Genomic DNA, 26,252 nt, shown 5'->3' on the forward strand with positions numbered 1-26,252 from the left:
AAGTGGCGGCCTGTGCAAAATATAAAACTTAGATAACGGTTATCCTTCAGAAAGGAGATAATTAGCAGCTGTCAGCAGTTTTTGGTTTATTTCTAATTCTTCATTAGTTCTAATTTTAATCATTAAACCTATAATGGAAAATTCGTACAATTTATACAGCTTATGTTTAGCTTTTATCATAATATATTTTAATAAATGATTATTATTCATGCTAAATAATTTTGAAATATAAAATATATATTTATTTTACTGTTTTATATATTGTAGCTTTATAGCTGAAAGTCGAATAGTTTTTTTTGCAATTTAATAAGTCACATTTTTTGCATTCAGTTTTTCTCATTGTCAGCGGATATGTAAAGAATTTCCAACAGATTTTTTTTGTGGCTTGTCCTAGCTGGACAACCATAACCAGAAGGCAAATAAAAATATTTGCATAGACGAACCGTTGAACAATTGGATAGACGGGCAAGTGAACAATGTGGGGGGTGGTATCAGGCGGCGGATTCCGGGGACAGACTATATAAAATGAAAAGTAAACATTGCAGTGTCCGCCGTTTGCCATTGAAATGATAAAGTGCCCGGCTGAGCTCCTCGCCGCCCGGAAAGTTCCCCGGAGAACGACAAAAGGCAATAAAATGCATGCTTAGTGTTTTTGGAGCAGGGGCTTAATGGCATTAGAAGGGGGGCTTTGTGGAGCAGTCAGACTGGAGCTACATCTGGTTATATCCGTATGTTGTGTGCGGCAACTCAGGCGAAAGGCTTTCATGCTTTTTGGATTTGTCCAAACAAAGATTTATTGGGTCTAGTTTTAGTTTTGTTTTCAGAGTGGCAGAGGGTATACATGTTGTTTTTTAAAACTGATTGTGTTTCTAACAACTTCAAGGGAGAAAGTTGTACAGGAGTTTAAGAAACTAAAGTTGAATAAGAACTTATTTTCAGTTTTGATGAAATTCTTATTAAAATTTAGATTTTAGTTAAGAATTAAATTCCTCTAATTTTACTCTATTAACATTTACTTACTAAATCACTCAAAAAATTTAAACCTCAATCTAATCGTGACAATTACGTGAACTCGAATGGCTTTCCAAGATAATATCTACACAATAAATTCAATTTGAAATCAGTTTGAGCCAGGGACCGTAAATAATCATTATTTGAGATTTTTATTTTAAAAAGACTACTGTGATATTTTGTTTTAAACGTCAAAAATTATGTTCTTTTTACTCTTGTCCACAAAGTATATGCATTTCAACAAATCTGGAAAGCAAATTAACTGTTATTTGTTCATGTCTATAAGTGCATAAAAACCAGTTAAATTGTTGATTAAAATATGTAAAAACCTCAGTATGCCTTTTAAAATAAAAATCTCAAATAATGATTATTTACGGTCCCTGGTTTGAGCTCCAATCTAGTCAGTTCAAGACTTTGCACCTTTTTTATTCAGCTGTCTGCAACAACTTAATCGCATTCAGCCACTTTCTTTGCCGCCCACTTCTCGCGAGCACACTAAAACCCAACTTCAATTATAGTGGCAAACTCCACCGCACACTTTCAATCTGAAACTCGTTTGGCCGTTCAATCATTGCGATTTCGGGCTACAACGCACATGCCAAGTAATTGCAATCATATTTCGACACGCTGCCCAGCTTGCAGTGGCCTTAAACTTCAGGCCGTTAAAAAGAAAATAATAAAGAAAAAAGTGTCAATGTTAGTTATCAAAAACAAGCCGATGATGAAATACTCTCGATAAAAGATTATTTTTTTTTCAATATGCTATTAAAACATACAAACAAAAAACTATTACGAATAATTGTAAAAAAATAAAATAATTATTTTTAATATTCCTAAAATGTTTGAGATGCTTTTATCAATATTTTTAGGTAGTTTGCTAAACAACTATTTCAAAATACATGAATTTATTGAAAAACTTAACCCAAAATTGTATGTATTTTGTATGAATATCTACCAATCTATCAAAAAATATCTGAAAGTGTAAGCCATTCCCATTTCCTTTTTTATTAGGGTAAAACTAAAAACACAACAACCGGCGTCGTAAACTAGATCTAACAAGTTGAGTGTGCGCCTGATCGGCTTAGAGTCAAACGAGTTTCCCGATTGAAATTAAGCTCAATGATTAAACAATTTTACTTTCTGCCAGTCCAGTCCCCTCTGCCTCCACCATCCTCCTGCGACGGTTTATGTGACACGAAACTATTTGCTATAATTGCTTACTTTGTTAAATTGCGGCGATTTGTTTGCTGGCCAACAATAACTTGGAGCAGCTTAATTGGTCTCGTTCGCCATTCGGTTGACCCCCAGCAGCTGGGGCATGTGCATTGAACTTCGGCGGGGACCCCTCCGTCCACATCCTCCTCCTCAGAAGTGCAAGTGCCAAGTATTTTTAGACCAGCCGAATGCAGCAAACCAACAAGCAAACAAGACAAACGTATCCAGTGATTCAGTGCACCTCGAGAAACGAGACTTGGGATCAATTGAAACTCATAAAATTAGAGTTCGCTTAAAATAATAAAATTATTTATTGATTTTTTCTTAACTTATTTCCATTTTTCATATTTAGAAGATAAACTTGAAAGCAAAAGCAAATTAAAATTTTTTATTTCTATGTTAATTTTTTCTCCAATTTGTATTACATACCTTTGTCCCCAAATCATGTGCAATTTCTTAGGATACACACATTTTTTTAAAGTGTAACATCGAACATGTTGCGGTGTAAAATTGTAAGTTACCGGCTCTTTGGCTCGCTCTTTTCTCTCTCAAACAAACTCTCTTACACATCCTTTTATTTTGTTCCTGTTGCTTAACGAAAAGATAATCTAAATAAATATATTATTTGTAAATATCAAAAAATTTATAAACTAAAATAAAAATGTTTTGAAGAAAAAATTCAAAAAATTGTATCCCTTTTCTTGAGGCGGAATTTTAAACACAGCCTTTAATAACAAAAATTGATAATTCAAGAAAAAAATTAAAATTTTAATAGAACAAATATTAAAAAACAATGATCCTTAAATATTGTTTTATTGGTTATTTACTTGTGGTGACATTAAAAGTCCAAATATTGTGAGGGTGGTTGTCTCTGTACATGGGACAAAATGTTGTGTTTCTGTCGAAGAGAATTCAAAGAGCACGAGGTTGGTTCGTGTTTTCCACCCGAATGGAAAGAAAATCCCCGGCAAAAGCGAGTTTTTGAAGCTACCATAAACAGTTCACTTCGGTCGCTTGAATTTGTTGCGTCGACGGACGCGGAAGATTTTCGTGTGGCTTTTTCGGATTGTTTTGTTTTGTTTCGCCGGTTTTCAGCGACGCGTGCCACTCGCATAAATAAATGGCGGCAAATCGAGGAGTGTGTGAATAAAATTTATTAACGACAAGCATCGTTCAACAGTGCCAAAATAAAGTTAATGTGCAAAGTGATAGATTTTCGGGAAATTTACTTGGGAATTTTAAAACATTTTTATACAAAGTTTGTTTTCAACCGGCTGTTGCATACTTTATGGCTTTTAAACCACCGTCAGCATTATCCTCAGACTCCTTAGCCAGGCTCCATAATTATCGCCTTATCGCACTGCACACAAATTAAAAGGCTTACGGCAGACAAACCAAACAGAACCCAAAAAATTGCCAGACCAGACGATTTTGTCTCCACGGACCGGCGGTCAGGATGTTTTATATATCCTAGATAAGAGTCGTGCGTTATTTAAAACCTGGAAGAGTGGTTTTTGTGTCTTTGGTCCTTTGGGGACAAAAAGTTTGGAGAACAAAAAAGCGCTTTAATTACATTAATGAGACTGCGCTTAACTTTGACTAACTAAGGAGAATGTTATGTGAAATTCGATAGTATTGCATTCCCTTTAAAAGGGAAATTTATTAAAAATTCTAAATACCTTTTGTATTTGTTATTACTGTTTTTCCCATGAATTTTTGTAATGAAACGCGTTACAGTCCCTTTGATTTATGTTTAACCAAAGTTTATATACATTTTGTCCGAGCTTTGTTTAAGCTAGATTACTATCCCAACTTTGGGCTTATCCAACCACAACATCGTTTAGTAAAGGGCACATTTTATCGGAACTTTTATCAGTCAATTTCACCCTAATTTACCACCTTTCCATTTGAGTGGCTCCAAAGCCGCCAGACTTTCCAGAGAAAATGGAAGTTGGCTTTAATTTAGAACCCAACGGTAATTAGTCGCAGACAATAGAAGGGGAATCTAACCAAGATTCGGGGTGCTAATCTTCATTGTCATCGGCTTGGATCACAGATGCTGCTGCTGCAGAAGTTGCAGGGTCTGATGACTGGTTGTTAACCGGTTTTTGTTTTTTGGGTCTTGAGGCGCGTGTCTTCAATTAATCACCGCCTCGAATCGGTTGGCTCTTTGGACTTCTCAAAGCGTGTTCCCCTGCTTCTTTAATTTAATTTAAATTTCAAGTAGCAGCTGCGACCGAAAGGATTATGCTTCCTCGCATAAGGAGATGGCCATATTTGGGATTCCAGCTAATTATGGTTACCGAGAGCAAGCAGCTATGTCGGGGATTTTCAATTTACAATTTTCCAATGCTCCTCTGTCTCTGACATCTGACAAACTGACAAGCCAAGAATCTGACAGGCGGGTAACAGGCGCTGTCAAAATCCTTCTGTGGGGGAGCATTGAACTCGAACTAGCTTCTGATTTCTGGCTTCAGCAACCCTCACAGAAGCCAAATCGAAAACGAAATCAAAATCGAATCGAAATTCGAGATATCAGAAAGCAAGCTGTCAAATTATCAAACAAGTAAAATCAATTGTTCAGGGAGCCCTGAGAGCCGCAAGAGTTCCTCCTCCATCCAAATCTTCAGCTAATGATAGGGGTACAATATCTCGGGGCAAAGCGTGTGAATAACTCGAGGTAGCTGACAGTCGAGGGAGAAATGTGTATTATTAGCTGATGGCAGCGTTACGCTAATGATTTAATTATGATAATGATAATGGCCAGGGGGTAGATGGGTTAAACTCCTTGTGGTTGCGATGACAATTAAGCGAGTTTCCATGACGAGGCTGTTGGCATAAATTATAGAGAGTTTTCAAGAATTATATCTTATTTAAGTCTATTTATGAAAGTGAATTTAAAATTCACTCAACTTGTGCAAAACTCCTCAATTACTTTGCCTTTTCCTTGCACAGTAAACTATTAAAATTTTATGCAAATTGTTTGACAATTTAAAAGCCATATATGTACCCCTTAAGTTTGGAAACGTTGCATTCCTCTTTCGCTTAACTTCAAAAAGACCACCCAAGCCTTTCGTTCAGAAAAATTGATTATCTTTATGCGTTTCTTGTCGCCTTTTCAATTGGCCAGCGGAGCGAAGAATCAAGATCCCCGACAGCTCACGGAAATGTCAATTGGAACTTCAAAAGACACTCGAACGATTATGAAATATTTATATTTTTCCGATTTAAATGCAAGATGTGGGCCACACCTCGCACACCGATCGCTGGGCGGCCCTTTCAAGCAGTTAATTGGAGTTGGGAAGGGGTAAAATAGTCGGAAAACAAATGTCATTTTGAGTTGCCCAAAAAGAGCGAGATTCGAATAAATCCGTTCACCCTACCCAACTTTGCCCCGCTTCCTGTCATTCCTCTTGCAGCCATTCAATGCAAAATGCCGTGACAAATTGTTGATTTGCTTTGACATATAGAAAGAAAAACGCTTTTGTCTTCAGGTTTCCTTTTGGATACCCAGCAATTGGGGAGTGATAGAAGATATTAGGGTTAGAGAAAGGCAAAAAAGAGAGTAGTAAGTTTTTTTGAGAGTATACTTATAGTAAAAAGGTGTAAAACTCAGATAATAAAAAATTCTAAATTGAACAAGGTTTACGGTTTAGTCAACTAGTTTCTAAAACAACTATAAATGTTTGAAATATGGGTTTGCTTTTAATGTTTTTCACGTTCTTTGGCAAGTTGTAAAATAGATTTATTGGCTGTCCCCAAAAGTGCAGTGCTCGTAAACTAAAAAGAAAACGAGGGTATCGCAAAGTTGTGACACTCTCCAAAACTTTTATCTTTTTCCCTTTGTTTTTCATTCGCTTTTTCCACTTTTGTATATTTAAGCGGAAGCTAAAAGACTCTTTCAAGTTGATTTCTGCTCCATAAACTTGTCTATTTTTGTTTTGGTCCCCACTGTTCGCTGGAGCGCAAAAGGCAACCCCCCATCTTTCCCCAAATCCCCATCCTATAATACTTACCCCTCACCGCTGCTCAGCTGGCTTTACGAAAATTTGGAGCAGCACGTGCATTTGCACGTTTTAAATTTGTTTCCCACTCCCCCAATCCGCTCGCCCCTTCATTTTATGCCTTTGCCTTTTGTTTATATTTAGATGGAAGTATTTTTTTATGCCAGTTAAGAGGGGATTGCGGCGGCTTGGGGGCGGGCTTTTTGCCATAAATCTCGCCAGAATTTATTTGTTAAAGCCAAAGACGAAGTTCGGTTTGATATGCACTGCATGTGCTCGTAGCGCCACGTTGGAGTTTCGAAAAACCCGGGGAACATACTCCTATAGGAGTGATTGAACGCTAGCATTGTTAGATTTATGTTTCGAGACGCTTCGGGACAAAGACAAGCCAAATGGGCCACAAACTCCACTGCAGCGGGGTTTGTCCAGTAACAACAATGGCCAAGTTAAACCATTCGTTCCTGAGATCCATTAATTTTCTGTGTGAACTTCCTTTCAAATTCGTATTCTAACGTAAAGCTATCCCCAAAACTAACCCACCAATTACCACCCGCGCTCTCTTCGTCTTTTGAAGCATGGTGTTCGTGACGATATCACTTCCTTGGGCCACTTTTGTATGCATCCACTGAAAAAATATATAACAAGAAAGGAAGCTAGCTTCGGCCAGCCGAAGCTTATATACCCTTGCAGATCATTCCTATTAATTAACAAATCGCAAAAATGTTCAATTTTCTAATATTTATCATTAATTTTCCGATGGTTCCTATGACAGCTATATGATATAGTCGTCCGATTTTGATCAAATTAAAATTGAAATTCGGAATTATTTAAAAAGAGTCATATCCTAGAGTAGAAGATAATACAATAAAAACCAAAGAAGCTAGAATTTATTTCCTATTACTTTTCCATTAATTTTCCGATCGTTCCTATGGCAGCTATATGATATAGTCGTCCGATTTTGATTAAATTAAAATTGAAATTCGGAAATATTTAAAAAGAGTCATATCCTAGAGTAGAAGATAATACAATAAAAACCAAAGAAGCTAGAATTTATTTCCTATTACTTTTCCATTAATTTTCCGATCGTTCCTATGGCAGCTATATGATATAGTCGTCCGATTTCGATAAAATTAAAATTGAAATTCGGAAATATTTAAAAAGAGTCATATTCTAGAGTAGAAGATAATACAACAAAAACCAAAGAAGCTAGAATTTATTTCCTATTACTTTTCCATTAATTTTCCGATCGTTCCTATGGCAGCTATATGATATAGTAGTCCGATTTTTTAAATAATTAATTCGAAATTCAGAAATATTAAAAAAATAACATCCCCAAAAGTAGAAGGTAATATTTCAAAAAACACCGAAGTTAGAATTTTTAAAAGTTTTTTTTTTCCGATTGTTCCTATGGGAGCTATAAGATATAGTTGTCCGATCCGGTCGGCTCCGACATATATACTACCTGCAATAGAAAGAAGACTTTTGGGAAAGTTTCATCCCGATAGCTCAAAAACTGAGAGACTAGTTTGCGTAGAAACAGACAGACGGACAGACGGACAGACGGTCAGACGGACAGACGGACAGACGGACATGGCTAGATCGACTCGTCTAGTGATGCTGATCAAGAATATATATACTTTATGGGGTCGGAAACGTCTCCTTCACTGCGTTGCAAACTTCTGACTGAAATCATAATACCCTCTGCAAGGGTATAAAAATAACACTATAAATTCAAATTAAAATTTTAAACAATTATGTATTAATAATATAAATATTTTTCTTAATATTTCATTTCAGTCGAATTTTTATTAAGTTAAATACATTTTTTTAAACGAATTTTTGTTCGTTTGGAAGTCTAATTTAATTTTCATTGCATACTTTATAATTTTTCGTTCCCAATATAAATTGTATATAATAGATTTTTATTGAAATTCTAAAATCAAAACATTTCTCTCAGTGTTTTACATATATTGGTTTATCTGTATGCGTGTCTCTTTCAACAACTTTTTGCCACTTCTTTGCCGCATATTAAATTATTCTCCTTCGGCCAAGTTGTGGGCACCATTGTACGTGACTAAACGTCAATTTCCAGTTCTGCCCCGCTCGGGGCACTATGCAAAATGCATTTTCTAAAACCGATTTTAATAATTCCTAGCAGCGCCCCTCGGGCCTCCTATGTGTCGGCATGAGATAAGACCTGGGCAAACGACTTGGCCACTTTTTATGCAGTGTGCGAAAAGTGCAATGCTCTGATAAGAACATCAGTTTGTCCTTCCTCTCGAAAGTTTCCCCAGCTGAACTGTCGGCCGTCGGCATTTTAAGTGTGTCAAAAAAGTTGCGCTGCGAGTTTGGTACGTGATATTTCTCAAATCGAACGATTAGTTATCGGTGATTACGAAGGGTGGCAAAGGAGATGGGAATCGCTTACAGAAGTGGAAATTATATTATGGGCAACGTAATAAGAATGTCAACGATGCTGAAGGGTTTAAGTGCTCAGAAATTGGATTCTTTACTTGGAAATTTTTATCTTGAGATATTATTTCATTCGTTTAGAACTGATTAACTTTGAAACCTTTTTCCTCACCTTTTTTCTATCCGCTAAAAACCAAGTCATCTTGGGTCAAAGGTCTTGTGAGCACATCGTTTCCACTCCAGCAATTTATTCAGCCTGCCAAGACACCCCTGCTATTCACGAGTACTATTCATGGATTTGTATAGACGAGATGCCCGCTTAACTTCCTGTTCCACATCTTCGCCTTGTCGAGCTCTTTGGGCCCAGACTTGAGTGACAAACAACAAACAGCAATTTGCAACAATTTATGGAAATTATGCAGTCAGTCGGGGGACTCAGCTCAAGTCGAGTGCTTTTGGGTCTGGCCTAGTCCGGGTTTTCCATCGAAGTTCTGATTGTCGTAATTGTGGCTGTGACAGTGTGATTACGCAACCGCTGCAAACTTTCAATAAATCAGAAATATGTGCCCATAAGTCAGAGTCGAAGGAGAATAACTGACAATCCCCGTACACGTGTCGAATGAATCCCCTGTTACATTTATCGAATCGAATCCAGCCCTTTCTTGTCCATTACATTTTACGACAAATTGATTAAGCATGAACTTCGCACCCTCGCAGCTTCTGGGGTGCTGTGAAAATATGACCACTTTGCGAGCATTTAGCAGGCACTTGAAAAATTCCTAAAAAATAAGTACGAAGGCTTCTCAGTGGGTGGGTGCAGCTGCCACCCACTCACGTGTCACGCACACGTGCGTATTATTTACACGCAATATTTTTCCCTGTTTCTTCAGCTTTCCATCCTTGTAATTGAAGTTATTGATTTTCCTGCCGAGAACCAGCAAAAAGAGCAGGAAATCTGCTTAATTCTGGAAAAGGATATAGGATATAGAACAATCTACCCCATTTATTTTGGATTTTTCTGGGCTCTTCTCGATTAGCCGCATCGGCAGTCATACATCAAAAACAAATGTCGGTCCGTCTGGTTTGGTTTGTCTTGCACGGAAGTTGCAAATATGTTCATTTAATTGCATTAAGTTTGTGCGTTCCCCCAAAAGCAACCCCCATTTGTTTTTGGGTTAAGATCAAAGTGCTGCGCAAATATTTCGCTTTGGTCATCGTCATCCCGAAATGGATTATTTTTTCCCTTTTCGCCCTGTATTTGACTCGGGGGCGTTGCGACCAGACATTTTGTCTGATTCGAGTCCATTTGTACTTGTATTCCAGCATCCCCCACATAATTGCAAACTAATTACACAGAGTAAACAGTCTGGATATCAGGATATCTGAGCTTATAATTAGTGTGAAAATGGTGTGTTTATGTAATTAAACGCGAGTAATGAAAAGAAGTGGAAGGAAATTGAGTTATTTCTTCCTAATACTAGAGGGAATATTTTTAGGAACAGAGTTCTTAAATGTAGAATTTTTTTATAATATTTTTAGAAACAGAGTTCTTAAATGAAGAATTTTTTGGGAGTCCAATCTTTATTCTTTTGATGTTCATATAAAATGTCAGAGTCTTGAGACCCCTCATAAATTCGTACAAAAAAGCCATAAAGAATGCAACCTAAGAGCTATTAATACAAACAAATGCATCTATTAAAAAGCCATTTCTTATTTATTTATATCTTTGAATATAAATAGATATTTTTATAAACACCTAAACTTAATCATGAACAACTCAAAAGCGTAATGTGAGAAATCAAGTAAATAAATCAAAGCTAATTCAGTGCCAAAGTTGCATCTAAATGCCAAATTAAATAAGTTATCGATAATCTACATCAACCCAAGAAGATGGGTAATGCATCATCATCCTCATCGGCGAATGGTGGAAAAAGTTCACGGAAATGTCGCAGTCTACCCAACTCACCGGATGTCAGAAGGTAACCCACGAATCGAACTTTCATCTTATATTTAAGTTTTTTTTTCCCCGGAAAAACGTCAGTTTACATTTCTGGCCACTAATGAGTGTCATCATGCGTACGAAAAACATTCAAATTGAGCCAAGTGTCAGCGGAATAAATCAAGTCGATCAGCTCCGACTTCTGTTCTATCTATATCCCGGGATATAGAAATGAAAACAAAGTTCCACCAAATTTACGATACTTTCTCAAGCTAAGCGAGATATTTTTAGAAGAAGTATTTTTCCGGGGAGCTAATGGAAATGACATTTTGTGGTTCCCAAGATGTTTGCGGGCAAGTGCAAATTTTCCCAGCTCACTCCAGATTTTGGATTCATAATTAATGTCGGCGCAGTCTGCTATATCTCTGTGGGCTTTTTACTTATATTTATACACATGTCTGGAGGTGCCGAAAGCGACACAGAGGATGACACGCAATGATCGTAGAGTACTGAAAAGTACTGGGATCTCAATGGAGAACTTCTGGCTGCCATCCAGACGGCATCTAAATTCTAAATTCAGCTGGAGCCCTCGGTTTGTTGCCCTCTCCCCAAAAGAAATGCATTGCATAATCCAGCGATCGCCTGGGTTCAGCTGCCTCACATGTCCTATATGCTATTCAAATATTTCAAAGTGCATTTCTGATATACCAACCCCCTAGAAATAATCTTCAAAAGGACACGCATGCTGAAAATCAACCACCGTATCTAAAAACCTTTCAGTTATGATGAAAATGGTGTGACATTCTCCTTGCCCCGCTTTTCCGTCTCCCAAAGTCAATAAATAAAACATTTGGCAAAGTTGCATAATTGAAAAAGAGAGAGAAGAAATTCCTGGGAATCTCGGAGTGCGTAGCGCCCGTGTGTGCTACTTATCAGAAGTCCTGGTGCAACCCTTGGAGAATTCTGTTTGTTTGAACAACCCCCGCACGAGGCATACATATGTTGCTGGGACTCGACTCGTCAAACAAAAATACAAAACACAAAATGTTGTCAGCTGCATTTTGCTCTGGGTGTGAAGAAAATGTCTATTTTGTGTAATGTTTGGTGACGCTATAAATATCGTCATTAGAGTGGCGGGATATGTCCTATATCCAAAAGATGAAAGTGAAATTTAACAAAGTGAAATCATTGGCGACGAATGAGAAGATTTTATGATGTTGTCTTTATTAATATTTTCTGGGTTATGAATAAATATTGTGAGTTTGGAACTTTTTCTTGAGGTACTCAAATAAAATCAAGATTAAGGTTGGTTCCAAAAAAATGTTCCCTTATAATGCTGATTCCCCTAACTCACTGGAATCGCAAAAAGTGTACTTATGTAGGCTACCCACCGAGTTGGACGCTCTGGCACAAAGAAGTGGAAGTTGCCACTTGAGTTGGCCAAGTGTGGAAGCTGCCGAAGAGGGTCTCTCTATAGAGCAGGCTTACGTCCCCCCAGTACTTCCCCCGAGACGCCCTTTCATCCCACTTTACGTTTCCATTTCCACTGTTTGCTCGGCCACTCTCCATTTGCGGCTTGTTTACAGGCGTAAGCCAACCTGCTGCATATTTAAAGATGTCAACCAGCCAACAAAAGGTGGCAGTCCAACGATGACGACGGCCATTAGCAGGCTGGGAAGAAACATCTTTGAGTTCGCCGATCCGGAGTGGGTAGGTGTATCTTAGCAGACGCTATTAATTGTTTCTTGTGGCAGCAGCTGCAGCTGAGAAAATGCGTCTCCGGAGGAGAAGTTTCGCCGCGCCGTCGTCTAATAACTGAAAATCGTGACTTTATGTCTGCACTTGAAAATGGTTGAACACAATATGGCTGTAGTTCTGTTTTGTGTTTTCTCGTACTGTTTTGGGCCAGAAAGACAGGGGATTCCCGAGGGTTCCGGGGGCACTATGTAGATGATGATGGTACACGTTCTTAAGGAACGAACACGTTCTCCGGCGTATCGCATTACCAACATTTCAGAGGGCGGAGACATTGTGACATGGCTTTTAGTTATGAACAAAGCCGGTGTTGATTATGAGCTAAATGCAGGAGCGAAAAGTTTCCCCATCCTCCTATAAAAAGAAAAGACTTTCATCAGCAGAAGATATTTTTTCAAGCGAAGAACTACGCGAATACTTTTCCCGAGATGATTACTTTAAAAAGAGTTACACTGGATATGTGTATAAACAAAAGACAAAGAAACAAGAGGGAACGTTATAGTCGGATGCCCCGACTATCAGATACCCGTTACTCAGGTAAAGGGAGTGCGAGGGAGATGGAGATAGAGATAGAAAACGTTGATCACGCATAACTTTTTAACGAATGGTCCGATTTGAAAAATTTCTTCTACATTTCGATAGGTATTGATAAACACAATAAAACTGCATTTTTACTTTTCCAAAATATTAAAATTTTTAAAATCGTATATAAGCGATGGTGGGCGTTAGAGGGGGCGTGGCACCATTTTGAAACAAACTTGCGCTGCGTAGGAATTCCTAGAATCTGCATGCAAAATGCCAATCTTCTAGCTTCTATAGTTTCCGAGATCTCAGCGTTCATACGGACAGACGGACAGACAGACAGACGGACAGACGGACAGACGGACATGGCTAGATCGACTCGGCTAGTGATCCTGATCAAGAATATATATACTTTATGGGGTCGGAAACGCTTCCTTCTACCTGTTACATACTTTTGCACGAATACAATATACCCTTTTACTCTACGAGTAACGGGTATAAAAACAAGTTTACAAAGTTCTTAAAACCATATAAGATTTCAGTTCTGAAAAATGCACTCCCCACGATTTGTTTGTGATTTCATTAGAAGCTAAGCCAAATAAACAAATCCAATCGATTTTCATTTAGATGTTCTGTGAATAGCTCGTTAATTCGAGTCTGTTTGCTGGCCACTCCTTCCCCATATCAATGGTGTATAATTATGCTTATTACCAGCCATTCAACACCTACTCAAAAGTCCCATGTCGGGGTAAGAATACGAAAAGATACGAGGAGTAAAAATAAAGCACTCCTATCCAAAGACGAAGTAAATTATTCTCGAGTGCCCCGAGTTGTGGTGGCTTCTTGGCCAAACGAACTCGCATAAATTGCAAACAGGCCTTGGCTGTTGATTTTGGCTGACAGGCTGGCACAGGCGGTCCAAGTTGAAAAATGTATCCGATAGATGCGGTTTTGTTTTGGATAGCGGTTCTTTGGTTCTTCGGTTCCCTGGTTCTTTGGCGGTCTTGCAGTAGCCAGCCTAATTGCTGTGGCAAATTTATGAAAATTCTCTGCGCTTAACGGCAAAACAGCCAAGCCACTTCAACTCGGGAACTCAACTAGCTTGGTTCAAGGGGTTTTGGGTTTTTGGGTTGAGATGGATGTGAAAATTGGCCGAACCAATCTAACGTGATGAGTCTTTAGAGGTGCATAAAGTGCGGCTCTTGAGGTGCAGTCATTTGGAGGAGAAGAGATCTTCTCGGATGAAGAGAAGAAGGTTGTGTATTGTTAAATAACTCAAATGCCAAAGGGCCAAGCTGGATATCGAGCTCTAACCATAACGGGCAAACTCCATGCAATACTCTCATGTGTGCCAGGCAATAATAAAAGCGAAAGATGCTGCTTAAAAGGCAACTGGCAGATTCCCAAAATGGTCACAGCAGGAACAGCCAGCAGAGCCTTCTTATGTCCATAAACGTAGCCCCACTCTCGTCTTTATTGCACTGCTAAAAAATATTTATAAAATATTTAGAAACGGTAGAATAATATCTACCACAGTAGGAATGATAAAGGCATAAGAAATTACCATAGAACATACTTATAAGCAATTAATATTTATTTTATTATTTGTTTAAATCCTTTCTGGACTAATTTCAATAATTATGGATTTATTTGTTTATATATTATCTGAAAATATTCAAATAAATATGGATTATTGTGTAAAAAAAGAGATATATAAATTAGTCAAATTATTCAAAGCTTAGTAAATTATATCAATTTTCAATAAATTGATGAATCTAAAGAAATGTGGATTATCTATTACAACATTATACTTTAGTTTTCTATAAGTTTCTATAAAAATACATTTTTTTATGTATACAATTTTATCTCTGTGTAGACATCACCGTTGTTTAGAGTGTAATGCTTGGCTCCCCAATGAGAGTCAGGCTTTCAGAAGCTGTTGCCATGACAAATGCAACTCAAGTGATACATTGTACACAAAGCAGCAGCGAAATGCAATGCAAACTAATGGGCAGCCAGGACGAGAAGTTTTTAGAGGGGCGGAAGGCAGGTGGAGCAGGACCTCATATATATAAATACAGATGCCATCAGCGTTTCCCCCGCCATACGGAAATGTTTAGTGACTGGTCCAAAACTGCGTGGGCTTGTGGGTTTCTGGAATAGAGGGGAAGTACGTGTGCCGGGGAAGGTAGAACACAGGTGAATGCCACCAAGAGGCAGTGGAACCAGAGGAATCAGCCATCCACAGTGGCAGCTATTATGAGAAACACACACCCGTGCCATTCATTCAGTCTGCGAGGAAAGGTCAAAGACATTTGGCAGCTGTTCGCCGTTCAGTTTCTGTTCATTTCTGTTCTGCATCTGTGCAAATCTCCGCATCTCCAGCTACAAATCAAAAATGCGTACTAAAGACGTAAATTCAATTTGCACAAAAACGAAAAGCAGGGGGAAAAGCAAAGAGCAAATAAAGAGATGTCGAGGCGCCCGGCGCATCACTTTTGACATGCGACACCTGAAAGAGGAGATTGCAACCGAAAGATACGAAATGCATTTCCCACTCATAACAAGCTAAACAGCAGTCTGTGGATATAGATGGAGCTACAGGAGTTTTACAGAAGTATTGTGTAGGTGGAGGATACAAATGGTCCAGATCCATCATTAGGAAAAGGGGATCTATGCTTCAGGGGATTATTAAGATCTGTTATAATAAATAATAAAAAAATACAAATAAATTAAAAGATAAGGCAAAAGAATATGTAGGTAACACTAAAAAACGAAGTATAAAATGTTAGGGAAACAATTATGGTAAAAAATTTACAAAATTACTTGATGCTTTTACAAATAATATACAAATTTTCCATGTATAAGAAGTATGTATATATTGAGGTGCAAAGGTGTTTGGCAATTTCTTCAATACAATCCACACTTGCAATTCAACGTTAAAGGCATGGAAAGGGGTGTCTCGTGTGGGTAAAAATCGACATCCTTCCAAAAAACGCGTCGACAAAGGCGAACCAAACTCCGCAGACGTCTTGACGAACAATATAAAATGCAAATAAAATAATATGAAAGTAATTTTGTGAGATTTTGCCAAGTTTCGCTTGCTGTTTGTCTGCGAAATGGCAAGTAAAATTGTCTTCGAAAGGGAAACATCCTTTTAGAGTCTGGCATGCGTATTTAATTTGCAGTAGGAGCCACGGCAACTTCATTTGTCTGTCAGCTTTGTTTTTATTGTCTGCTTTTTGTGCATTTAATACAATTGTTACCCGTGCTCCGCCTTTTTCCGGCTGACTTATTAATGGCCAACAGCAATTGTGTGGCGGTGGCAGAAGTAAGATACATTTGTATCTCGCAGCTTTGTCTACCAGTTGGCTCGACATCCCGTCCAGAACTTTATGTGCGCGACTTATTAAAAGTTAGTGCGTTTTGTATTTTTATACGCTTTTATACTTCCCTCTTAATTTGCCTTCTTAATCAGACTTATGACTAATTGCGCAAGAAACTTGAATGAAAAGCTCTGGAAAATTGTTTTGTTTGCCTGGGTAATTTATTAAGGGTCCCGGCTGCGAAAAGGTTTGCTAAGAAAAAAGTTAAGATAGAATCCCCATCAAAACCATTCTTATACTTCCCTTAAGTCCCGCATAAAATTACTTTTTTATGTAATTGTGGAACAATTATGGACTGGCAACCAATCACGAATTTTCAATTGGCTACTTAACTACGCTTTTTACAGGTCTGCCAGCAAAAGTATCTTTGTCGTATGACAATCAACGAGATATGCAAATTTATGAGCACGAATCATAAAAAATTTACTGCATTGCCGCGTTTTAAAGTCGTTGTTGTTTCTCTTCTTTATTTTTATTTTTTATGGCACCAAGGGGCTTGGCGGCAACAGCAAGCCATACGTTCATTAATTTATAAGCGCAGAATTATTTTTAAAAGTATCTCCATGCAAATCTGCGACTGCAGACTGCCTATAAATATTAACAGTGGAACGAGAGGCGTGGGCGTCTGCCATTGAAACCATAAAAGATTGTATATTTAAAAAACATATATTTGTATTACCATTCTCTGTGAATTCATTTCATATTTCTGTTATGATATGCCGGTTAATAACTTTATGTATTTTCATTCCGATTGCAGACAAATTGCGCCCGCCTATGCGAAGGTCAATGGCGGAACTTCCATCCCACTGCCAGCCACCGTGATGGTTCAACGTCGCTGTCCGCCGGACAAAGTGCGTCCTCTGCCGCCCACACCGAACCATACACCATGTGAGTACCCTTCCCGGGGGTGTGAGAAATTTATTAAAAAATATTTAAAGCCCTCGACCAACCCCCGATGCGCTTTAGGGGAGGTGAGGGACCTCGACCTCCCCGTTGTTTACCGGGAATAAACAAATTTCGGTCCCGCAGCCCAGCAAACAACCCTCAAAGCTAAAAAGCAGGGACTGCACTTAGCTCAGCCCTTTCGAATGCGTTCTCTGGTTGGGATTGTGACCGAGATTTTGACATTGGAGGGGAGATCTCCCGTACTCCGCAATCAAAACTCCCCGGGGACCCGTTTGGGGTTAGAATTCCGAATTACTCGCTTTTTCACAAAGAGGTGACGTTGATTTGTGGAAAAGGTAACTGAATTCTTTATTTAATTAGGAGGCTGGAGAGTACTTAAAAAAGCGAAAGAATTCAGAGTCTCAAATATGCAAACTTAAAGCATACAAATTAAATAGAAACAGTTAAGATATTTACTTTAATTTCAGTTTACATTTTGTCTTGCATTTTTGACCCGATTTGTACTTTGTTCTGCTTTTGTCACGGTCTCGGTCATATTTATAGAACATTTTCACTGTCCTTAATGATTTATATACCAAATATTCGACGGGTCTCTGGACGGACATAAATCTCGGAGCAGCGACTCCTCCCAATCTGTTATCAGCCTCACGCAAAGCAATTAATTAACTTTAACGTCCGCGCTGCCCTTTTGCATTGATTTATAGGTTGACTCTTTCTGTTAAGTGGGCGCCTAAAATTCATGAAATCGAGTGGGTTAGCAAGCGGTTCCTTAAAGCAATCTGTAACCCCCGATGTGGTTCTTGTTTTCAGCGATACCGGGGTTGGGAAAGAGCGGAAGTGATTTCAACTCGAGCCGTCCAAACAGTCCGCCCACCAGCAATCACACGATCCAGAGTCTCAAGAGCGGAAACAATAACAGGTAAGTAAAACTTAATTTCGATGCCTTATAATTGTATAATAATATTCCTAAATTATCCAATTTAAAAAAATTAACTTTTAGTTTATGAACAGAAAAAAAATTGACAAAAGATTAGATTGATTTGAGCTGGTCAATTTTATATGTTTAAAAGATTAAGCTATTCATATCATTTAGATATGAATGAAAATTATGTTTATCTCATTTTACATTATATGTTAAAAAAATACTAAATTGGGTATTTTATATGATATGATTAAATATCATGTTGATATGATTGCATCATAAATTTGTCATAATTGATTTATGATAAATTATATCGGCTTTTTATTTGTTTTTTTTTTTTTGTGTGAAAAATTCTTGGGATACGATTTTGTGCAAATAAGAGGTCTTCTAATTGCACAGAATTTTTTTAGTACTTGTTATTTTTTTTATGTAAATGTAATATTTAAAAAAAATACACAAAATATCTAGGGATTATTTACTTTCTGATGATCAAGATATCCGATCCTTTCAGCCTCCGACCGCCGAGTGTGAAGAGTGGCCACCAGAGCGGCATTCCCTCGCCGAGCAGTCCGCAGACTGCGCCCGCACAGAAGCACTCGATGCTGGACAAGCTGAAGCTCTTCAACAAGGAGAAGCAGCAGAATGCGGTGAACGCAGCCTCGGTGGCCAGCAAAACGCAGATCCAGTCGAAGCGGACCTCCTCCTCATCGGGCTTCAGTTCCGCCCGCTCGGAACGCTCCGATTCTAGCCTGAGTCTGAACGACGGTCATGGCTCCCAACTGAAGCCGCCCAGTATTAGCGTGAGTTCGCAGAAGCCGCAGCCCAAGACGAAGCAGTCGAAGCTGCTGGCTGCCCAGCAGAAGAAGGAGCAGACCAACAAGGCGACCAAGCTGGACAAGAAGGAGAAGAGCCCGGCGAGGTCCTTGCACAAGGAGGAGTCGGGCAATGAGTCGCGCAGCTCAACAATGGGAAGAGCCGGGAAGTCTTCTTTGGCCCGAGGAATAGTGGGTGGAGTGGTGGAGAAGAATACCCCCAAGACGGCCTCCAAGTCCTCGCTGCACTCCAAGTCGGATTCAAAGAGCTCTTTGAAGGCGCCCCAACTGCTGCAGAGTCCCGGCGGTGGCGGTCCCAGTCTGCCCAAGCCCATTGCCGCCATCAAGGGCACCAGTAAATTGCCCTCTCTGGGGGGTGGAAGTTCTATTAACCATCCTCCCGCAGCAGAGGTTCAACCAAGTCAGCCCCTGCTGAAACGCGAAACCAGCGACATATCAGCGAACATATCCCAGCCACCGGTGGTTGAGCCACCGGGCGGCACACATCATCATCATATCCTCCAGTCGCCACAGCCACCACCTCCCTACTATGCGAATAGTCAGCCAACGAGCCACATATCATCGCACGGTTATCTCAGTGAGCCCAGCACTCCGCAGCACAGCTCGGGCATGGGAATCTACGGAAGTAGTCGACTTCCTCCTCCAAAGTCCTCTTTAAGTGCTCCTCGAAAGCTGGAGTACAATGCCGGACCTCATATACTGGCCTCTCCAACGTCGCAGCAGCAGCAGCATCACCAACAAAGACAGGGTTTGCCAAGGCCACTGGTCAACTCGGCTCCCAACACACCCACCGCATCGCCGAACAAGTTCCACACGATTCCCTCCAAGATTGTGGGCACCATCTATGAGTCCAAGGAGGAGCAGTTGCCACCACCTCCGCAAACATCATCTTCGGGAAGTTCTATCCTACCCATGAGACCACTACTCAGGGGTTACAACTCCCACGTGACCCTGCCGACGAGAGGAGCACGGGGTGGCCATCATCCGCATCAGTCGTATCTGGATTTTTGCGAATCGGACATTGGCCAGGGATATTGCAGCGATGGCGATGCCCTGCGAGTGGGCAGCTCTCCAGGTGGTTCGCGATTCCACGACATCGACAACGGATACCTTTCGGAGGGCAGCAGTGGTCTGAATGGACCCAGTTCATCTCACAGCGGAGGCATCTCACATGGCAAACACTTCCTCAGCATGATGCGGGCTCGCACCCAACTGCCCACCACCATCGAAGAACGGTGAGTTTATATTTTATTAATTTATTTAAATTTATTAAGGGATTCAGGAAAATATTTCAGGGAAATATATCACCATAAATTAGATAATTGTGATTAAAAATATAATACAATTTGGGAATTACTTTGATAATATCCTGAACAACCTTTATATAAAACCTACAAACTATGGGAGGCTTTAAAAATATTTTTACTTCTCAATGGCTTATAAGAAAGTTAGTTTGTGGCAGGTATAAAGTATTTTAAAGTAATGAAGCATTTGCTGCTAAAATATTCCAAGCTAACTTAAGACATCAACCACACAATTCAAGAGGAAACCTTCTTCTTCCCTCCACCCACAGCAACCTGATTATAATGAGCCTTTATTGGCTATGTGGTTCTTTCGGTCAGCACTCACTTTCTCGCCAGTTTCCATGAGTCATCTCAAAAGTTGCCTCCTAAGGCGGTATGTTGCCTCCGCTGACACCAATGAGTCAACCAGAAATTGCCGTTGTTCGAGTATCGCCTGGTATCACAGTTGTTTTCAATTCCAAGAAGATGAACCCCGCATTGCGTTTTGTAAATGTGGCGTGCTTGTCGCTCTTTCGACGCAATAAAGCGGAATTTTAATGGAAGAATTGCCTGTAATAAATGCGACTTTGACTTCAGGCCTCGGTGAACTTTGAATGGTTTCGGGTGACATTTCAGCTGGCTCCATTTCATTTGACACTTTTTCGGTTCCTCGCGGCACGCACAATTTGGCCAGTCAGTCAGTCGAGGACCTCTCATCGGCCTGTGAAGCAGTTAATTGCGATGGCAGCCACTTGACTACCATAACAACTTCCTGCAGGATACACGGGATACACAAGTGTATCCACTTCACAAAGGCCAGCCGGAGAGACACAGCTAGAATTTGCCAATTTGCATAAAATTCACTCGATGTCGACTGCCAGGTCCCAGATCCCAGATCCCCACTCTTGCTGCGGCATGTCAAATGTCATTTACAAATTGTCAATGGCAGGCGACTTGACAATCGACAATGCTCACCTGTCAACAGGAAACGCTGTTCGCACAGGTATTGAATCACCAACACACCGCCAGAAAATCCCCATAGATACGAACGAACCCACTTGAGTCTATTTGTTCTGAAAAGTTTGGGAGTTTACTGGTTGATTGTGGGATAGAGAGTAGTAAAGAAAGTGAAACCAAATATATTCTGTTCAGAAATTTTTTAAAATCCAATTTAACTTTATTTTTTCTGGACTTTAAATCAGAAATGTTTGCTTACATGAAAGAAATATAATTTTATATTTAAAGTTGAAGATAAGCTTGATTACTGGGCGATGGCCTTAGCAATACCTTCCACAATCGACACCACAAAGGGAAGGACCAAAGGTATTACAAGCCAGAATCCTCCCTGAGCAGGCACACCATCCACTCTCTGGGATTATGGGTCCTACATCTCCTCTCCACATTGTTGGCATAAGAACGTTCTTGAGCATTTAGTTGTAGGCGATTGGAGTACTTCTCATAGAACTCAACGAGTGCGGGCAAATTTCGGTTTTTGGTGTTTATATCGACCGATTGGTTGCCAAAGATCGCGAGCATTTGACAGCCTTTATACGTGAATTCAGGATCGTTTTGAGCTTGACCTGCTCCAAAAAGACATCCCAGGATAACCAGAAGGCAGCTGAAAAAATGTAGGGGGTAAATTTATCGATTGGTTTTGTATTTATGTAATTGCGAAAAGCTTACCCTATTAGAATTGTGAAATTGTGAGGAAACGACATTCTCAGTACGGTATTATAAACAAATCCTTGAATTTAGTACGAAAACTGTATTTGTATTTGTTCACCCCACCCGAATGAAAAGTGAAAAGAAATGTGGAAAGGAAATTCATAAAGTATAAGTATTGTGAAATCCCCAGGCAACTAAGTCCTGTTTGTAATTACTTACACCTTATAAATACAGTTTTATTTTATTATTCAGATTTATTCAATAATGGCCTTAGTGATGGCTCCCAAAATTTCGCCAATAATGGGAGCAAAAATGTGTAGTAGGAACCAGAATCCTCCCTGAGCCGGAACTCCATCGATTAGCTGGGATTCTTGGGCCCTATATCTCCTGACCACATTATTGGCATTTGCCCGTTCCTGATCTGTCAGCTGTAGACGATTGGAGTATTTCTCGAGGAACTCAACCAGTGCCAGCAAATTTCGGGCCTTTGTGTATTGATCGACCGAAGGATTGCCAAATATTGCCATCATTTCACGGGCCTTAGCGGTAAATTCATCATTAGTTTGGGAGTGTCCCGTTGTCAAAAGACATCCAAAAACGACCAGAATGCAGCTGAAAATATTTAATATTTATACGAATGAGTTTTTAAATAATTATGAGCATAGCTTACCTTAATTTCAATGCGAAATTCGTCTTGAACCTTGATGTTTGGCTTTGTACTGTTCGATGGAAACTCACAAGATGCATTCGATTGCCTTGTACTTATAGCAAGCTGAACCTTATCATCTTCTGATGATGGACGTTAATGTTAATTTCTTGGAACACATAAGGAGCGTTACTTATTGCTTTTATATACTAGATTACAATCTACATTTCCGGATTTCTATATTTTTAGCCGTATTGTCAGTCTTCCTAATCTTGGGTTAATTAATTTTATTAAGCTTGACCTCTAAATTCTAGGAATCTCTTAGAAAATGATTGGAATCGATTACTTCACAGAAATGAATTATCTGCTAAATAGAAAAGATGATTAAAATAAAAGTCATATGTCTTTTTAGTTGTCTTTATTATGCATTCAGCTCCTTAAGATGCAAAATAAAATTCTAAATGTTTCCATTTTCATGTCCATAAGAACTTCCAAAAGTCGTGTTTTGCCCATTCATTCTGCCAATGTAAGTAAGATCCTTACAAACTGGCGAGGGCCTTGGCGATGGCTCCCACAATATCCGCAATGGCGGGTGCCAAAATGGGTATTAGGAACCAGTATCCTCCCTGGGCCGAAACTCCATCGACTTGCTGGGCCCTTTGTGCCCTATACCTCCTCACAACATTGTTGGCATTTGTCCGTTCTTGAGCTGTCAGTTGAATGCGATTGGAGTATTTCTCGAGGAATTCAACCAGTGCCGGCAAATTTCGGGCCTTTGTGTACCGATCGACCGACTGGTTGCCAAATACGGCGATCATTTGACGGGCCTTAGCGGTAAATTCGGCATCAGTTTGGCACTGTCCTGTTCCCAAAAGGCAACCCAAAACGACCAGAAGGCAGCTGAAAGTATTTAATGTTTATACGACTGAATTTTGTTTGAATTTTGAGCATAGCTTACCTCAATTGCAGTGCAGAATTCATGTTGACTCTTGATGTTTCGCTTTGTACAGTTCGAAAGAAACTCATAATTGATGCAGTCAAGGCCTCAGTATTTATAGCGTCCTCAAGCGCTACTTAATCATCTTCGAATGCAGCGGCCAATGTTAATTTCGTGGAAAAGATAACGAGTGTAAATTATATTTGCTTTTTGTAAATTTCACGAGAAACATTGTAATCTACATTTCCGGATTTTTATATTAACGGAATCTCGGTTAACATTTTTTAGTCTTGAATTCTAAGAATCGATGGCTTTCCGCAAAAAAAAAAAAACAATTATCTGCTCACTCCATAGATAAATAGAACCTAACTAAAATTCATAAACTAATTTATTAGAATTATTTTTTAGACACTTGGATCGTCAACATACAAGCCAATTGCTTAATTTTGCTTAAGAAGATTATATGCCCAGCTGTTCTAGCATAAAATAAAATTCTAGAAGTTTACTTTCCCATTTCCCCAAGAACTTGTCAAAATGCAGACCTTGCCCACACATCAACGCATTTCATTAAAAAGCGCTTATAGACTGGGGATGGGAAATTAAATAGAAATGAAAAATGAAAATGGGAACTGGCGGAGGCTTTTCCACATTTTCATTAGCTTGCGGTTCTGTCAGCGCGTTTGATCTGTGAAATTAATGCAATACCATGGGCGGCGGAACTGAGCTCTTGTAAATGGGAACAGCTGTCGCCAAGTTCAAAGAAGGGCACTCCTCAGCCCACAATAAATAGAGAGTGACCCTGGACCCCGGAGTTTAGAGCCTCGGTCACGTACTGCAGTTGGAAAATATTTTGTAATTGAATTTTAATGCACGTCGTTCGGTGGCAACCTGTCGCATTAGTGTCGCACAGGATTCCCGGCGAGTCCCTTGGGGGCAGGAGCTAATCAGTTGCGCCGCAGACACCTGCAGGACATAATTTCCGAAGCCCAACAAGTGAGCCGGTCTTATGACGCCTCAACATGCGTTGTCTAGCCATGAAAGTAAATCAAAATGCAGCAGGGCGCAGAAATATTTCAGCATGGGCATGGTGAGTCGGCGGGGTATAGGGGTAAAACGTGTGGCATGCCAAAGGAAGCAGACAGTTAGTTGCAAGCCAGACAGGATGTTCGCAAAGGGGTAAGAGAAGTTGGCCAACTGGACGCACATATGGCCATATCCTTGCCATCCCAACTCGGACTCCAGCCGTTTTGCTGGCCTGCGGAAATCCCAGCCACCTCCATTTTATTTAATAAAGCATTTTTCAAGTCATTTGATTTATGGCCAGAGCGTGCCATTCTTACACTTTGTATGGGTAAGGTAACTGAAAATTTACTTTTATTGCATTTTTCAGCATCCAATTGAGAGAAATCCTTAATATTTAAATACATTTTCTCATTTCTAATTTTTCAAACCCAACTTAAAGTTTTTTTTACGTATTTTGGAAAATGGGAAAACGACCACAGCGCCACGCACAAATTGAAAATAAATTTCGCACTCCCTCTCAAATCGATTCCACCACAAAATAATGCCTGCAAATTGTTTTCATTAATTCAATCCGAAATTCAGTGAACCAAGGCCACAGGACTAAAAATGTTTCCTGACCGGGCATTTCCACCTGTCTGCTGTCCACTCGAGTGTTCAATGGCAAACTGACCCTCGCCGCCTCGTTTTGATACGCCTTATTTGGGCCGAATTTTTTCCGACACTTTTTTGCCTTTTTTAGTTGACCCCCGAGCCTCGAGTTGGGTTAAATGAACCGAACATTTTTGGGATATTCAATTTCTTTGGACGTCCTTTCACATTAATGCTCATGTGACGCATTGGAAACATATTTTATTTATTTAAGTGGCTCAACAAAAAAAATGTTCGAGGAAAAACGTGTTGAATGCTTACACATGGGATGCCTCGGCTGGCATTTATGCCTTATATGGCGAGTACTTGGCACGTAGTCGCCCCACAAACGGGGTATTTTTGGTATTCCTCCGACCATGTACAATCTAGATGATTCATTCGCCTCCCGATCTTTCGCTCTTCTCCCCATCGAGGGAAAATTCTTGGCCATCTCTCAATGTGGCTATCACTCAATCAGTGAGTGATCTATAAGTGTATATTAGTTTTTCCCTGAAGTGGAGGTGGAAGTGGAAGTGCAATGCCCCGGATGCAGTTTGCTACTTAGTCGATTGGCATCATTTTTAACTTGGACCAAGTTATAAGGACCTTATAATTTTAAATTTAACGGTAAAGGACCTTGGTAATTTGTGTGGCGACACCTATACGGCGAACCTTTTTTTTTTAATTTATCTGAGACACAAACCTGCACAATAGTTTCTTTTGTAGTCCTACCAGGTGGTGTGCTGCTTTAGCAAAGACAAGACCCCAATCAATAATTTAGACCACATGTACTAAATATGTAAAATTGCGTCACCCTGTGTTTTCAATTTTTAGCTGCACAAATCGTCCTGTCTTTTAAAATTATTTAGCAGGATCCCTGTGTTTTAAAATTGCTTAGCAGCACGAGTCGCCCTTTTTTTCACCCCAGAAGCCGGAAATCGGAAATGACCGGAAAATAAGCCGGAAATCGGAAATAAGCCAGAAATGATCGAAAATAAGCCGGAATCGATAAATACCGGCATTTTAAACCGGAAAAATGTACATTTATTTTATTGCGTTAATGTAAAACTAGAGTTACAGAAATGGGTTGAGATCGGTCGGTCCTTTTGGAGTCACATCGTCAATGGCTTCCAGGAGGTCGGCGGCCGCCTGTTTGTCCCTCTGGC

General features: G+C 39.7%; 3 protein-coding genes across 10 annotated transcripts in view; 1 reads left to right on the forward strand and 2 right to left on the reverse strand.

Annotated features, from left to right (window-relative positions):
* Positions 1–26,252, forward strand: part of sick (sickie) — a 186,451-nt gene that overhangs the window by 110,524 nt on the left and 49,675 nt on the right. For 7 of the 8 annotated variants that reach the window (XM_070211921.1, XM_070211930.1, XM_044394877.2 and 4 more), the window contains 3 exons: positions 17,002–17,132; positions 17,961–18,069; positions 18,584–20,140. In XM_070211921.1, the coding sequence (XP_070068022.1) occupies positions 17,002–17,132; positions 17,961–18,069; positions 18,584–20,140 (1,797 nt within the window). Of the gene's footprint in view, positions 1–3,240; positions 3,485–10,382; positions 10,622–17,001; positions 17,133–17,960; positions 18,070–18,583; positions 20,141–26,252 lie in introns of those variants that run through there. The other variant, XM_070211925.1, reaches the window with a different exon arrangement.
* On the reverse strand, positions 21,361–22,026 carry LOC108055381 (protein Turandot F). The gene is made up of 2 exons (XM_017138697.3): positions 21,872–22,026; positions 21,361–21,806 (listed from the first exon to the last, which is right to left on the reverse strand). Exons 1-2 carry the CDS (start codon positions 21,904–21,906, stop codon positions 21,515–21,517), a joined length of 327 nt encoding a protein of 108 aa, XP_016994186.3. The 5' UTR covers positions 21,907–22,026; the 3' UTR covers positions 21,361–21,514.
* LOC108055420 (protein Turandot F-like) lies at positions 22,920–23,427 on the reverse strand. The gene has a single exon (XM_017138749.3). The coding sequence runs from the start codon at positions 23,315–23,317 to the stop codon at positions 23,039–23,041; it is 279 nt and encodes a 92-aa protein (XP_016994238.3). The 5' UTR covers positions 23,318–23,427; the 3' UTR covers positions 22,920–23,038.

The sequence above is a fragment of the Drosophila takahashii genome, chromosome 2L (assembly GCF_030179915.1).
Source record: "Drosophila takahashii strain IR98-3 E-12201 chromosome 2L, DtakHiC1v2, whole genome shotgun sequence".
NCBI lineage: Eukaryota > Metazoa > Arthropoda > Insecta > Diptera > Drosophilidae > Drosophila > Drosophila takahashii.

What these genes read in the sequence shown, in the direction of transcription:
- LOC108055381 (XM_017138697.3), bottom strand. Translation starts at nt 21,906, where the DNA reads ATGTCGTTTCCTCACAATTTCACAATTCTAATAGG. An exon ending in AATTTCACAATTCTAATAGG is followed by an intron (nt 21,807 to 21,871) that starts GTAAGCTTTTCG and finishes ACATTTTTTCAG; the next exon opens with CTGCCTTCTGGTTATCCTGG.
- LOC108055420 (XM_017138749.3), bottom strand. Translation starts at nt 23,317, where the DNA reads ATGATCGCCGTATTTGGCAACCAGTCGGTCGATCGGTACACAAAGGCC.